This window comes from Podarcis filfolensis (genome assembly GCF_964270895.1).
Source record: "Podarcis filfolensis genome assembly, chromosome: 1".
Classification (NCBI taxonomy): domain Eukaryota; kingdom Metazoa; phylum Chordata; class Lepidosauria; order Squamata; family Lacertidae; genus Podarcis; species Podarcis filfolensis.
In genome coordinates, this window is record NC_139604.1 from 7,090,871 (window position 1) to 7,106,220 (window position 15,350).

Genomic DNA, 15,350 nt, shown 5'->3' on the forward strand with positions numbered 1-15,350 from the left:
TGCATTCATATATTGGTGCTAAGCAAACCAAGAACAGTGCAGTTGTAGAGGGGAGGGGAGAATGTGTCTTTTCAGGGAGAGGGTTCAGCTCCTCCATATGAACTGGGCGTAAGTAGGAAAATATTTTATATGTCTGTCCCAAGCTGAATCACCCAACAGGCACATGAGCTGGACAACTTGTAGAGTTTATCTATCCAAAACCAACATGGGCAGTGGCGCAACTTCTGCCAGGGAGAACGGAAAAATGTTCTGATGCCACTGAGAAAAATTAGTGCTGTTAAATAAAAAAAGTAAGCATCGTGCATTTAAATCATAGGTTCCCCTTCATTTCATCTGCTCACGACCTCCCAGGGGGAAAAAAGACATTTTGCATTCTACCATATAAGCCTCAGGTGTTTTCTTTTTCTCTTCCAGCTCACTTGGTCAGTCTGTAAGATGTCTTTTGAAAACCTTATGGTGAAAATACATCTCTGTAACATTCAACTAACCCCACAGTCAACATTTTGAGCCTAAGCTTCTATTACATCAGTTCATCTGGGCCAATGTCAGCCAGATCATGCTCTGCCTTAATGCTCTGTGTCCGAGCATGGGGTTGTTGTGGGGGTTTTTTTTGGGGGGGTTGCCCTGGGCTTTCCCACTGAAAATCCATTCTTTAAAGCTGAATCAGATCAAACATCAATTCAGGTTTTCCGCAGATTGGCACTTGTTCCAACTGAGCTTTAAAGAGGGTTTTCATCGGGAAAGCTCTGGAACAAAAAAAAAAAGGATGTGTATGCTCCAACACAGAGCTTTAAATCATGGACCATGCCTGGGAAGAGTGGAGGAGAGGTAAGTGAGGCTAAGCCCTTAGACATCCTCCCAAGTAAGGGCTATAGAATGGCAGCCTTAAAGGTCCACCTCCTTTCCTCTGTTAGGGTTGTGCGGTGCAAGAGCTTGTCTTGGACTCTGCCCATTGTGCATGCTTTCGTTTGAGTCGTGTGTCACTGTGTGTCTGGTGTGAAGAAACCTCCTGTCCTAGCTGCAAACAGTTTGCTCTCTGCTGTCATGCACAGTGGAAATGGAGCCCATACAAACATACAAACCCATAAATCAGCTTGATGTGCTGGGCAGGCACAGCAGGAGGAAAGTTCAAGTCTCATCTAAATTTCAGTTTCCTGTTTACATCTCATGTTTTCACAAACAGCAGTTCAACTGTACTTTGTGAACCAGATGTGGATAGATGTGCCAGCAGAGTGCCTTAAATTAGGGCTCTTTGAAAGGGAGGAAAGAGGGGAGCTCCCAAGGTTTAGGCGCTTTCACAAATGCTGATCTTCAGAATTCATTTGAGCCTCTTCCACAGACAGCGAGCATTCAACAGCCACTCCTCTGCTTACCCAGCTTCTCTAATTCCATATAAAATGTTGGACAAGTTGCTCATTTCTGTTTGCCAGGCTTTCTCTCTGGAGGGCTGTTCTGAGGCATTAGCATTAAAGTGCTCTGAGCTTAACCCAACCATTATGACTTCTTGCAGGTGTGGAATATGGTGTTCTAGACACTCTATTTCCAAGTAGATTGACAGGAAAGTAGTTTTTCATTGTCATTAGATGTTTATTGTGTTGATTCAGTTACCTAAGAATGGATGTGGGCCTTGAGCCAGATTCATTAGCACAATGAAAAAGAGCATCTGTGCCCCCTCCAGCAGCTCTGTGGGGCAAAAACCAGGAAAGTCAAATACCCATCATACAGGTGTCATCACACACACATGTAAACATTTAAGTATAGTTTCTGCATCAGGTTTGGAGCTACACTCTGCAGGCAAAAGACCCAGGATGGGGCATCAATACTGCTGAAGTGTTGCTTGTTTGTTTATAGATCTAAATAAACAATATAAAATAATTGGTTCAGCATCACATTACAAAATGCTTGTAATGCACAGTTAACATGTCTTCCCTCAAGGTTGCACATCTGTTGTAGGCATATCACATTTTTCAAGTACTCACACAACAGCATATTTTCCACAGGAAAAATGTGGTTCTTCTGTAGTACTAGAGCTGGAATTAGGGTAGCAGCCATTCTTAGAAGGCAAAGCTGCTCCCATCCTGGAGGGAAGCAAAACAGAACTTGGTCCCTCCTGCCATTTCGTCTTTTGTGCCTCTCTGGAAGCCTCTTCAGATCAGTCCAGTCTGGTACCTCTCCCCTCCCTGCCTGCCTGCCTGCCTGCCTGCCTGCCTGCCCTCTCCTCTCTGCCTGTCAGAGGAAGGAAAAAGGTTCTTCCTCAGAGTGAGGCATTCTCGGTGAGGTGGTCTAGGCAAGGGCCTGCCAGTCTCTTTTGCTAATTCCTTAAGTTTAGAGAATGCCTAGCCATCCTGGAAAAGCAGCCATGATACAGGAACTCTCCCACAGTGGCTTTCTGTGAGGAAAGACTCCACTTCCCTTCCTCAGAGTGAGGCAGAGAACGGGACAAGGCACAGCACTGCCGTGTTGCCAACAGCAAAAACAATAAAAATAAGAGAAGCAGGAGAAGGGGCAGCAGTGGGAGGGGCAGTTGGCTTGTTGCCTTCAAGTGGCACCAGATCCGACACTATCCCTGAGAGGTAGCCCTGACTGAGGGAGAAGGTCTGGCCCAAGGCCACCCAGTGAGCTTTGTGACTGGGCTGAAATTGGGCCTGGGTTTCTCTAGTGCTGCCCTTAACTATTGCAAGATGTTAAAAATATACTCTTATGGATGTGATAGGGCAAGGGCAAAAAGCAACTAAATGTTTAGGTGTTATCTTGTGTTTGTGCAGGGAAATGTACATTCTGAACTGGTACTTCTGTTAGGGTCACTTATTTCTCCTTTTAAGACCAAGAATCGGATTATGTGAGAGCAGCTTCTCCAGCTTTGCAGAGAACTGGCTGCTGATATCTCTGGCTCCCAATGCACAAGGCAGAAGCTGTGGCATTTCCTGATTTTTCAGTGCAGCCAAATACTCTGCTCATGTCAAGGTTTGGCACCACTGAGAAGGAAGAGGGACTGCCATGTGCTTCTTGGGATGGGCTGCTCCTCTAATGTATTCATTTCTGCAAACAAAGAAAAAACTGTCCTCTAAAGGTACCCGGAGGAGTCTGGCCCTCCATTGCAGGGCTCATCAGAAGTGGAGGACTCAGCCCCAGGCGCACAGCCTCTGCTCATCATGGGTGATGGAACCTGTAGCCCCACTCCTGCTCCATTGCCATAGATGCCACAGGGCTGCTCACCTCTTGGAAAGTGGGGTGGCAAGTGACTTTCTCTCCACAAGTGATTTCTCAGCTGTGGGGCTGCAAGAAGCCATTCTGCTTCCCATCAGAACCCCAAGTTCTTTTAATTAATACAAATCAGCTCAGCAAGGCCACCAGGGAGCTGTTGGTTAATGCCTGTTGCCAGTCAGTTTCCACGTATGCCACTATCCTGGCTTCTTGCCCTTCTCTTGTGTAACAGTCCCCTAGGTATTTGCACAACAATATCTTGGCAGCCTGCAGAAAGTAAGCACTGCACAGAGAGAATTTGAAATGGGGGGTGAATTGTCCAGACCATTCTTTAAGCCTCGGTTGGGCTGTGAGTAGAGTCACTCATCGTGAACCTCTGCTGATAAAGGACTGAGAAGAGGAGGGCCAAAGTGGGTGAGATTTTGGCTGTGGGCAAAGGGCCAGCCTGCTCCATGGATGCCCTGCCATGTACAAACCCTTCCCACGCAAGCGGACACAGGACTCATCTACACTGCCGCTTGTCTAGGCATGGGCCCAAGCAGTTTTCCTTGTGCCCCACCACTTTCCCTGGGAAAACCCTCTGTTTACTGCTGAATTGGAAGAAACTTCAGTCCACAAAAAACCTGAATAACGTTTGTTCTGATTCAGCAGCAAACAGAGGGTTTTCCCGGGGGGAGCAGTGGAAGTGTGGATGAGCCCCCATTTGCATGCAGAATTTGCACACCTGCTCAGTTGCTGCTGTGCTGACTCAGCGTTCAAACAGACCAGCTCAAGTACAGTCACTCATATGGCTCGCATGGAATACTTACATGGGCAAGTGATTTATCCTCCTTGATTTATCCTCATGTTTCTTTTGGCCCATTTGAAACTACTGGACTTACTTCTCAGGAATCATGTTTAAATCATGAGTTGTCAGGTCTTCTGGAAACCGTTCTCTTGGGTTATGGTAATGACAATCCCATATTCATGTCAAAACTCAAAAGGCTGATGTGAACGTGAGCAAGCTGTGAACAAAACCATTCTATCTGTTGCTGATCCATATGTCACAAACTCCTCTGGAGCACAACACCCCAAAAAAGAAAGAAAACTCATTTTTTAAAAAGTGTTACTGCTCTATGTGTCCAGCACTATGATGCCAAGAGTTTATTTTTGTCATCCTACAACACCCCCTCCAAATGTGTCCATTTTGTTGAAAAAAGTTTTAGCATTAAAAAAGTATTTTACTGAGCACTCCTGCACGTCCCCGGCTGTGATGCCAAAGGGTTTTTGTGACTCACATGTGTCCTTTTTAAAAAATTAGACTTCAGTTCCACCTTCTTAGATGGCTGTCATTCACTGTGGTCAATGTGGGCTAACCAGGTTAGTCATCGCTGCTCTAGAGATTTTCTGCATGATATGGGTTGGTCTCGTCTCTGCTGATTACAGGGGAAATCCAGCACAATTAGATATGGAGAAGACACCTTATTCCTGTAATTGTCATGTTTGCTTGCTCTTCCATTCTGCAAAGTATTTTTGTTGATGTCTTTTCAATTTCTTCTTGTTTTTAGGGTGACCCAGGGCCACAGGGTGACCAAGGACGAGAAGGACCTTTTGGACCACCTGGAGAGCCAGTAAGCCATTGTCCACCCACTTGATAGTCCATATCTGTTGTATGGGCAGTGGCAAAAGGCAAGCTACTGCATGCGAGGGAACAAGAGATCAGCTCAGGAACCCAGCCAGGTCTACAGCAGCTAGAGATAGCTCTTAGACTCTTCTCCACAACCCTTGTCTGGTCTGCATGTTACCTCTGACCCACAGTGAAAGCTGGAAATTGCCATGTGTTGGTTGAGAAAATTTCAACAAAACGAATTTTTGGCAGGGAACAATGTAATGAAGTAACAGTGCTGAAATTAATAAAAATAGACCAATAAGCATCAAGCGTCAAGACAAATCAGGCAAGGGATGGGGAACTTGTGGCTCTCCAGAAGTTGCTGGAGGTGAACAAAGGAAGGGCCACAGTTTCCCAGTCCTTGAAATAAGACTTGGTCCTTTCACTTTGGGTTCTTTAGCACTCAATCGGCACAAACAACAATTCTGGTTTTCCCTGGATTGCCATTTCTTCCAATCTGTTGCTAAAGAGCGGGTTTTCCCTTGGAAAAGGAGTGGGGCAAAGGGAAAACTACTTGGGCCCGTGCCTAGAAAGTGTGGATCTTGCGGAAAACCACTCAGATGTGTGATTTCTAGACACAGGAGAAGCAGAAGTGTGGAAGAACCCTTTGTGAATGAGAAAACCTTGGCTGCATCCTGAATATCTTGAAACTCATAGTATAAGGTTGTGCAGATACTATTAATGACACAACCAGTTTGGTCTGAATGATGTTTTATTACATTTTCATTTTTTTACCCTTCCTAGTTGCCCAAGTGTACCCCCGGGGGTAGTGTATCCTTCCTCAGGTTCCAGGCATTCTTGTCCTGTTTTTCGAGAAAGGATTCTTTGCTCTGGTCTGTTTGCCAACATGCATCCCATCCAGTCTGTTGTGAAGTATCAGTATTTATAGCAATAGTGTTGAGCGTAGTTGAAATCAAATGCAGGTGTTCTCTGTCAGAAGGAATAATTTAAAACAGCCTGCTAGAAGAAAAGCTGCTAGAAGAAAAGCTGGCATAAGCCCCACCCTGGAGATGAGAGCCTTCCCCAAATCCGTTGGCTGACACTGGTTGGTGCAGGAGCTGTCTGCCTGCACTGTGCAGCAGAGGAAGCAGCTCAGAAGTTGGTGTAGACGCGTTCTTCAAAATGGGGGAGGGCAGCTGCACAGCTACCCAAGGGATGTTACGCCACAATTATTTGATCTGGCCATAGAAAGATACGTACATTTTAAGATGTTTAAGATACATACATGGACAAGGTGATGTAGGCACTTGAATTTGTGACCAAAAGGACAAATAAATCATCATTTGAACTGATGTGAACATCGTAAAAATCTGAAGCCTGCCTTTTAGGACAGAAGGAGGACTGGCTACAAGTTTTGGGGAAATGCAGAGGTTGGGGAACAGACCAACTGGTTCTGTCTTGTTCCCTCCTCTTTCCTGGCAAAAGTGGAGGCTGGACGGGGTAACCTTTGAGGTCTTCCAACCCTACAGTTCCATGATCTTACCAGCACTTTGCTTTTGTTCAGTTACAGTGAATTTCTGGTTCTTCAGTCTACAGCACAGGAATGTTGACTCTGCTTAATTCCAGCACCCACCTCCAAATGAAAAATGGTCCTTATTCCCTTCCAGGGCACATTTGTTAACAATATGTACCCTGCGCTCATTTTCCCCTCCCCAAGACAGATGTTGCCTTTCATCTAGTTCCTATGACAGCTTTGGCTGTTCTCTTCGAGGGGGAGAGAAAAGTCAAATTCTTACACCTTCTGCCAGGAAATGCTGTCTCATGCTGTCCATGCCTTCTAACCCCATTCTATGACACAAAGAAATTGGACTGTGTGACATTTTCCAGTTGCTTCATATTAGTTATTCTTGTGCACGTTGATCTAGAAAATGGTTCAGCATTACTGCCCTGGGCTCCTTTGGGAGGAAGGTGGAATATAAAGTGAGTGAGTGAGTAAACAAACAAACAAACAAACAAATGCATTCAGGTTACACAGGTCAGCCTGTGAATAAAGCATCAGTAGCCCAATCCTATGCATGGCTACTCAGAAGTGTGTCCAATTGGATTTGCTCTCTTATATTGCATCTGAGTGCAACTCGGAACTGCTAGATCCAGATTGGCCCATCAAGTCATTCACATTTCAGTTCTGCCAATCCATCATGAAATCATATAGCCTATATGCCGAAGGGATTCACCAGGAGGTCATTGAGGGAGTTTGGAGCTGAGGCTTTTGCTCTTTGCACAACTTTATGCTGACCACATATTTTGAAGGGTGAAGCCATTGAGATGTCCTCCCATTTTTCTAGGGTGAAGCTGGCCCAGCTGGTCCTAAAGGGTACAGAGGAGATGAAGGCCCTTCTGGACCGGAGGTTAGTATATTCTAATGTCCATGATTAGGGGATCTGTTCCTTGCCTCAAGAGCTTAAAAGGCCACACACTTCATAGACAGCAATGTTGCAGAATGCTATGCTGCAGAAGTCTCCTGGGGCTCAGAGAGCATCGTGTGTTTTCATGACATACAGAGTTATACATCAAAGGCTACTTAGAAGACATGGAATCTAGTAGGGCTTCTGCCCCTGCTTGCTTCTCTGGGCAACCCCCACTTACACCCCTGGCCAACCCCCTCCCAGCCCCAATAGTTAGGACTTCAAAGTGAACCACTTTGAAGGGCTTTCAAACTGCCCTTTGTAAACATCCTTTTCAATGGAAATTTGATCAGTAAAATAGAAAAAGTTGCCATTTGCAGTATCTTAGCAACCCATTTGCAAATAAAGCCCCATCTGGAAAGCCCATAGAGTCCTATAGAACGTTAAGGGCAAACTATGTATTTATTTAGTATTTAAGGCACCAGAGGATGATTCAGATTTAAGGCACCAGAGGATGATGTTTGTGTCTCAACAAGTGCTCTCCGTATGGCAATGACTTTGATGCTTTCCCCTATGTGCTTTATAGGGTCCCAAAGGACTGCCTGGCCCACCTGGATTACCTGGAGAAACTGGCTTGATGGGTGACAGGGTGAGTGTTCTAAAGGAAGCGTGCAAAACGTGAGAGGAGACCACCGAGCTGGACCAGGAGGACTCTGCGCAGTCCTCTTCCTCCCAGCTCCTTGGGAAGCAACTTTGCCAGACCTGAGAAGCAAATGGTGGCCGGGGGGAGAGGGGAACAGAGCAAACCAGGTACTCACTGGAGTGTCTGAGGAGAAAATGGGGGGAGGGGAGGAGAAATCCATCCCCAGTGGCGTAGCGTGGGGGGTGCCGGGGGGGCGGGCCGCACCGGGCGCAACATCTGGGGTTAGGGCAAATCCATGGGTTAGGGGGCGCAAATCCACGGGTTAGGGGGCGCAAATCCACAGGTTAGGGGGCGCAAATTACTTGCCTTGCCCCGGGTGCTGACAACCCACGCTACACCACTGTCCATCCCCATCTGAGAGCTGCTGCTGTGCTTCACTTACTTCTCCCTCAGGCTCCCTCCGTGTCCCTTTCACTCCCTCGCCCACCTGCCAGATGCAGCGCTGCTGAGGAGAAAAGGGGAAGCAGGGCTTCCCCAGCCCCGTTCTCATTGCTGCCTCACTCGTGAACCTGCAAGAAACCAGGGCTGCTGTGTCCAGTCGCCAGTCACAGGCTCCAGAACAACCATCAGCCCCACCTCTTTCCTCTTGGATCCCCCCCACCAGCCTCTGTTTCTCTTGCCAGCCACCCTCCCTTCATCCCACTCTTTCTAGCCATGCCCACAATGGCCTTCAGGTGGGAACCGTCACCCTTTCTTCTAGGGGGGAAAAAGCACTGCCTGTAACATAAAGTTCTGTGGTGGCTAACAATGAGTCAATCCCAGGGAGCCTGCCAGCTTAATAAACTAAGGACATACAAGGTTCATAAACTAAACTTTGACATCTCCTCTTGGTTTTGGAACTTCCTCTTAGGGAGAAGATGGCCGAGCAGGAAATGGCACAGATGGTTTCCCTGGTTTCCCGGTGAGTTTCACTCCAGAAGGCCAAAGTTTAAGAATGAATTCAGACAAAGCTTATAACCACTTGCATTCTTTTTTTATTTAACTTCCTGTTTTCCTTCTTTTCCTAAGGGATATCCTGGCAACAGAGGTGATCCTGGGGCTAATGTAAGTCTCTGTCTCTCCTTCCTTTATTCTTGGTACTCAGGCATGCCATATCTCTTCCCCAGCCCCTGCACACACAGGTTGAAAGTATCAAGCATTGAAATCATATGCTGGTATATTTGTTAATCGCAGAACAGTAGCGTGGAACAGCTTTAGAGCTGATACTTGTGGTTTTTTGAAAAGATAAACAAGATCTTTGGGAGATTTTCAGGTAACACCATTATTTGGAGAGAAAAGTGCGATTGTGAATTATTGTACTAGTCTATTGGTAAAAGCAACTTAACTGGAAAGCAGGCTGCAAGCAAACTTCTCCAAGTTTAGGCTACAAGAACTTTTCATAAATTTCTTCTCTGACTCAGATCAAAATATTGCTGGCTGCTATCCTGTCACTACTAGCCCTTTCTGCCACTGCCAGCAGTCCATTCCCAACACAGGGCCCTTTTCCCTTCCCACAAGTGGGAACTGTTGCTCTCAGGAGGACTACATATCCCATGGTCCCTGGCGCTTTGTGCTCCAATGCTCTGCTAATCAATATAGAAGGATAATATGAATTGTGTTCATATTTTCAGCACAAGAAATTCTGCTGTTCCCAATTTAATCCAAAGCAAATTTGAGAGCGCTTGCCCTTTGTACTGAAAAGCCTTTCCTTGGCTGAGCATCTTACTGCAAATTGTAAACAGTGCACTAATAATTGTTTGCCTAATATTTCCAATAAGCATATGAGAGGTGTTGCCCACATTCTACTCAGAATTGCCTTGCAGTGCAGTGGAGGCAGATGATTGCTCTGAATGTAGCTTGGTAAGAAAAGGTCTAAGTCCAACAGATGGAATGTATCTGAATGCCTTCTGGTGATCTCTTGCCTGCAATCAAGCGTGTTGACAAGAAGCAGAGAGCGCTGTGTCTGCTGCAGTCTATGGACAATGCCTGTTTCCATGGTTAACTGCAGGAGCTGAGTGCCACGTGGTTTGTATACATCTGCCCAATGGCCTTATCTCTTCCCTTTCCAGGGTACCAAAGGCTATCCTGGTCCCAAAGGCGATGAAGGAGAGATCGGAGACCCGGGGCTGGAAGTAAGTAAAAGAACGGGATAGATTATTCCCTTATGCAATATAATCCATGAGTTTTATTTCCCACCATACATCTTTGTATGATAAAATAACTCCTATTTACCAAGTCTTCGAAAAAAACTAATTGAAATAAGTGATGACACAGAAAAGCGAACACACAAGTTGGCCAACTTTAGCTGAGTTCACCATCTGAGACAACAGCTAGAATTAGAAATATGCAAATACCTACAGATGAAACATTCTTGATTCAAGTATGTGCTGTGGAAACAAATGGGGATTCCTCCCACCTAAATGCATTTAGGTTTGCAGTTTACCTTTCTGATAGACATTAATTGTTATTTATTTGTTTAAGAATTTATGTTAATATAGTGTACAATTCTCCTCTCAGGAGGAGACAAAGTACCAAAAAGAATGGAGTAAATTTATGGTTTATATAAGTGAGAATTGTACAAATATGAAAATGTTGGCAGGATTGAAATATTTCTCATGTCATGGTATAATTTATAATTAAAGAATCTGTAAACTATAGAATGGAATAGGAAAACTGGTGGAAGGGAAGGACGGAAGCTAATGGATCTATGAAACACAAAGTAGGATACATGTAACAAGATGTGATGTTTTGGTGGTGGGTGGTGGGGGTTGGCTGGTGATCGTAAATTTCAATAAAAATCATTTTTTAAAAAATATATAGTGTACAATTCATTCTAAACAATATAAAAATGCACATTAAAACCAGCTTAAAATCAAACAACCTAAAACCCAAGATAGAAGAAAGAACATTAATAAACACCAATTGAAATAATAATCAAATATACATTATTTGCTATCAAAGGCTTAAGTGAACAGGACAATCTTAGTCTAGTGCTGCAAAGATAACCATGGTGGTACCAGGCAAATGTTCCTGGGAAAGGCCAGTTGAAGGGCCAACACAGACAAGGCCTAACATTTGAAGGCTTGAATATCCATTAGGAGCAAGGCTTCAGATGATGATCTCAGCAGACAGACAGGCTCATGACAGACGTCGTGTGTGATGGGCAGATACAGTGAATTTAACTACCAAAGACTGGAGCACTTGTTTGGGGGTTTTGAATTTAGGAAAAAAATATGACGAAGGAGGAAATGATAGAAGTTTATAAACTTACGAGCAGAAGGGAGTGAGTAGATAAAGGAGATTCTTCTCCTACTTTCATAACATTAGAACTCGGGATTACTCAATTAATTCTCGTTTTGCATGGGGGTTCGATTCTGAACCCCTGCATAAGTTGGTGGAGCACATGTACGCCTGCTCCACCCTCTTCCACCCCTGCCCCATTCCTCCCCTTTCCATGCTGTCTTTATGACCTTTGGGGGCTAACTTCTGTGCCATGCGCAGGATCGTGATTGCATGTCATGCAGACATGTCTAAATCAGTTGTTGCCTGTACATAAAAGGCAGCACCATTTCATACAGTGAATAAATAAATTATGGAACTCACTGCCACAATGTATGAACTAGAGTTCCAAAGGAAGTGATAAAAACATTACAGGACCAATTTTCAGGCTTTTTATCAAAGCTACGGGTGACGATGGAGTGATTTGTCTTTTCAAAATATGTGTGAATTACTATAAATGTATAGATGTCATCTGCATGCAGGTCTGTATGCTGAGCACAGGTAAGATTTATATATTTCTCATCGGTTCACATGTTGCAGGTTCTCCTGAGAGTGCCATGTTGTAGCTCTTGCACCTTCCATACCTGGGGGGAAAGTGACATGCAACGCACTCCTTAGATAGGCAGTGATCTCACAAATGCTAATCGACCAGTTTGATTGCTCAGTTGTCATAGTAAGAAAGTTGAGCAAAGGCAGCCCAGAAGTCCTTCTCTAACTTGAATGTCTTCTTTAACACAGAAAAGAGTGTAAGTGCCCTCTTAGGAAACGGGTGTCTTTTTCTTCCAGAGCAATGCAACTGGGACCCGAGGCATGAAAGGAGCCAAAGGTTACAGAGGACCGGAAGGGCCCCCAGTGAGTAATAAAGTTCCTTTTTTTAAAAAGAAATATTTATTAAGATTTCACAAAGACAAACATACAAAAACACATAATAACAAAAGAAAAAAATAAAAAATAAAAGGATAAATAAAACATACAGAAACAACAAGAAAAATTAAAAACAATTGTTTTTCACACCATAAAACTCGTTTGCTTGTTTCTTTGACTTCCTCACACCTCCCCTTCTTGTATTCCCATTTAAATAATCAAATCAGCAAATCCTTACCCTCTTTCATTTATCTTATCTCTATAACTTAACATTTTATAACTCAGTATTTTCATACATTATCAATTCATTTTTGCATATTCTTATTAACTTTGTTGCCAATACCACTTATTTCCAATCCAACACCATTTTAGTTATTATTTTTTTTACCTAATTAACCCTTCTTCCATATTCTTAAAGCATTACAGCTGGAAACCACTCAATTTCTACCCAACATCATTCTAACATTCATTAATTTTGCAATATTTCTGTAAATAGTTTTTAAATTTCTTCCTAATAAATTTATTAGTGAGTAATAAAGTTCCCACTAACTATGGATTATGAAGGAACGGGCCTTTGGGGAGCTACTTGGGATATATTATTATATACAATATCTGACTAGCTAATAGTCTTTTATCAAAATGCCTTAGGTAACAAATTGCACCTGAGCCAATGCCTGGTGCTTTTACGAGGATGGCAACAAGAATATCTTCACAACTCTCAAGAAGAAGAAATATCAACCACAACATTCAAAGGCATTTTCGTTGGCAGAGATTCTAATCCTCATAGCCAGATGACTATGAGTACAAGTGGGGAGGTGTGAAATTTGGATTATGAGTAATTAAAAGAACTACAGTGGGGATCCCTTGGTTTTAATTTTTGCTGAGGGGTGTTTGGTTAGGAGGGTTTCCTGTTTTTGAGGGGTGTTGCCAGTTTATTTCTTTGTCTGTGTCGGGGGATCCCTGCGGTAGCAACTTGCACCATTTGTTCTGGGATTAGAGCTCATCTCATCACTCTCTAAGGCGCCACCACAGGACTCTGCCATTTTTGTAACAACTGTCTGACATAGCTTTCTCTCTGGAATTTGTCTGATGCAACTAACTATTCTCTTGGCACTTGTACAATGTGTTGTTTTCCAGGGACCTGCAGGACCCAGAGGCCCTCCAGGACCAGATGTGAGTAAAACTAGCCTTACATGACACTTGGGTCCTTCTCTTAGTGAAGGGTTGAGTGATTATGGAGGGAAGTGTTCAGCAAAGCAAAACAGAGTAGAGATGCACTCTGGCTTGTCCCAACAAAGCTCAGTCCCTGAGTCAGTGACTTTCCCTTCTTAGCTTTCAGTAGTATTTCTAGCTATCTGTCTTTCCTTTTGATGATCTGACTTTAAAGTGAAGAAAACAGAGGTGACTTGTTCTGGACCTTCCTTACAGCCTTGCATTTTCTTTCACTGGTAGACACCCCAGATACAGCCTTTGCCCCCTCCTTGTTCCCTTACGCCAGTTCTGAGATTTATACCCACATTGGGGAGGCTCCCACAACCCATCGACTAACTTTGTTATAAGCTCATTGTCTGTACAGTACTGTAGTCAGCTAAGAGGGGACAACTTCAGAATGGCAGATCAAATGGCCATCTTTTCAAGTAAGCAAGGAATAAGCACCCATTCACAATATTAACTAGAATTCATTACTTTAGCTTGAAATCAAGACTAAAGTGACAGTGTTGTTTCCACCAATGGAAACTTCCTTCTTTGCTTCCTGCTTATTAGATAATGCTCCACAAACGCAGCCTGCCCTCTCAGAAAAACATCTAACGCTTCACATTCTGCCTGGTGACTTGATTGCTAAATGTGACAGGGCTATTTTCTTGGGCTATAACTGCAATGAAGGACCCAGCTAAAGGGGAGTGCAGAATGATTCTTAATTTCCAATACCTGGGTGACACCAATGTTTCTTCGTTTGTTTTCAGGAATGTGAAATTTTGGATATCATCATGAAAATGTGCTGTAAGTATTCCAACTCCTACTGTTGCAGAATTAGCAGCTGTATCATTACCAGTGACCAAGTCAGAATAAGAAACAATAGGTTGTTGACTTTAACCAAGCTTCACACCATCACATTGATTCTGGGATCCAAGTCGTCATGTTTCTAAATGGATTCAGGCTCAATGTTACAGAACCAGAGAGCCAGCTTGGCTCTAGTCAACAGAAGTCATTGCCCAGAGTCATCTGAAAAACAGTTGGATCTATCATGCAGCAAGGGCCCGTTATCAATCCCACTCCCCAATCAGGTCCCAAGGGCCAGTCTATTTGTTTTTTGGACCAATAACAAGCCTTGTATCCTATCTTCCTCTAATTCAATTTTTTTAAGTGGCTAGCGTGACTCAAGCTTGGAGGGGACTTCTCCATTAAGTACTGTGTTTCTGGTGTGAACCCAAGAGAAAGGGAAATTGAAACCTGATTCTGCCTGTTTTGGCAAAGAAGTTCACAGGTTAAGGCTCTTAATTTGTTTTCATCCTTTATTTATATTTTGAAAGTATTAAACGTTTGCATCTACTATTGAATATCATCCAAGCAAATTATTTCCTACATTCCAAAAACCGCAAAGAAATGATAAGAGAGATTATTTACAATGTTTTGGAAAGGCCTCCCCCGTGCATGCCGTCTGCAGTGCCAGTTTTAACTAGTTGAGCAACTCTGTTGCCCTGGGAATTAGGATTTCCTGTATACCTTATCTTCATCCTTGTTACATTTGTTGTTTACATCAAATTACATTTGCTGCTTAACAAACCCTGTGGTTATTTTCCAGAGTTTATTAAACACTAAATGTGATTTCATTATTAATTGTAGTCAGGGATGTCAAACAATCCCAAAATATGTGTTCCCGCTGAAATGTCCTTCAGCATTTTTATTATACTTCCCTCTTTACTTTTTGCTAAGTAGCATATGCTGGATTTGAAAAAGAAAACATCTGGGATATGAAAATCATCTTAAAGTTTACCTAATATCAGGGAGAAAGTTTTCAACATCCTCATATTGATATTTAATTTCAGTGCTCTTTAGAGTCACAGTGAGTTTGAAGCTGATTCTCAGCATATTTCTTTGTTTTCTTCCTCTCTCCTAGCTTGCTGCGGTGAGTGTCATTTTTGCAGTTTCTTTAACAACATTTTTGCATTTTCATTTTAAAAATTGTCACAAGATTCAGATGGGGGAAGCTTACTCTTCAAATGCTATAGCTGTTTACTGCTACAATCTTAAGTTATTGTGCTTCCATAACATTGGGCCATCACATAAAAAATGCCCACATCATCTACACAACCTTGCTGGTGTCCCA

General features: G+C 43.4%; 1 protein-coding gene across 1 annotated transcript in view; it reads left to right on the forward strand.

Moving 5' to 3' along the window:
* Positions 1 to 15,217, forward strand: part of COL6A1 (collagen type VI alpha 1 chain) — a 44,187-nt gene extending 28,970 nt beyond the window's left edge. The window contains exons 20-29 of the mRNA XM_083629656.1: positions 4,752 to 4,814; positions 7,138 to 7,200; positions 7,784 to 7,846; positions 8,751 to 8,801; positions 8,909 to 8,944; positions 9,949 to 10,011; positions 11,945 to 12,010; positions 13,160 to 13,195; positions 13,987 to 14,023; positions 15,141 to 15,217. Of these exons, the coding sequence (XP_083485782.1) occupies positions 4,752 to 4,814; positions 7,138 to 7,200; positions 7,784 to 7,846; positions 8,751 to 8,801; positions 8,909 to 8,944; positions 9,949 to 10,011; positions 11,945 to 12,010; positions 13,160 to 13,195; positions 13,987 to 14,023; positions 15,141 to 15,202 (540 nt within the window). The 3' untranslated portion in view covers positions 15,203 to 15,217. The remainder of the gene's footprint in view (positions 1 to 4,751; positions 4,815 to 7,137; positions 7,201 to 7,783; positions 7,847 to 8,750; positions 8,802 to 8,908; positions 8,945 to 9,948; positions 10,012 to 11,944; positions 12,011 to 13,159; positions 13,196 to 13,986; positions 14,024 to 15,140) is intronic.
* Positions 15,218 to 15,350: the final 133 nt, after the last annotated feature.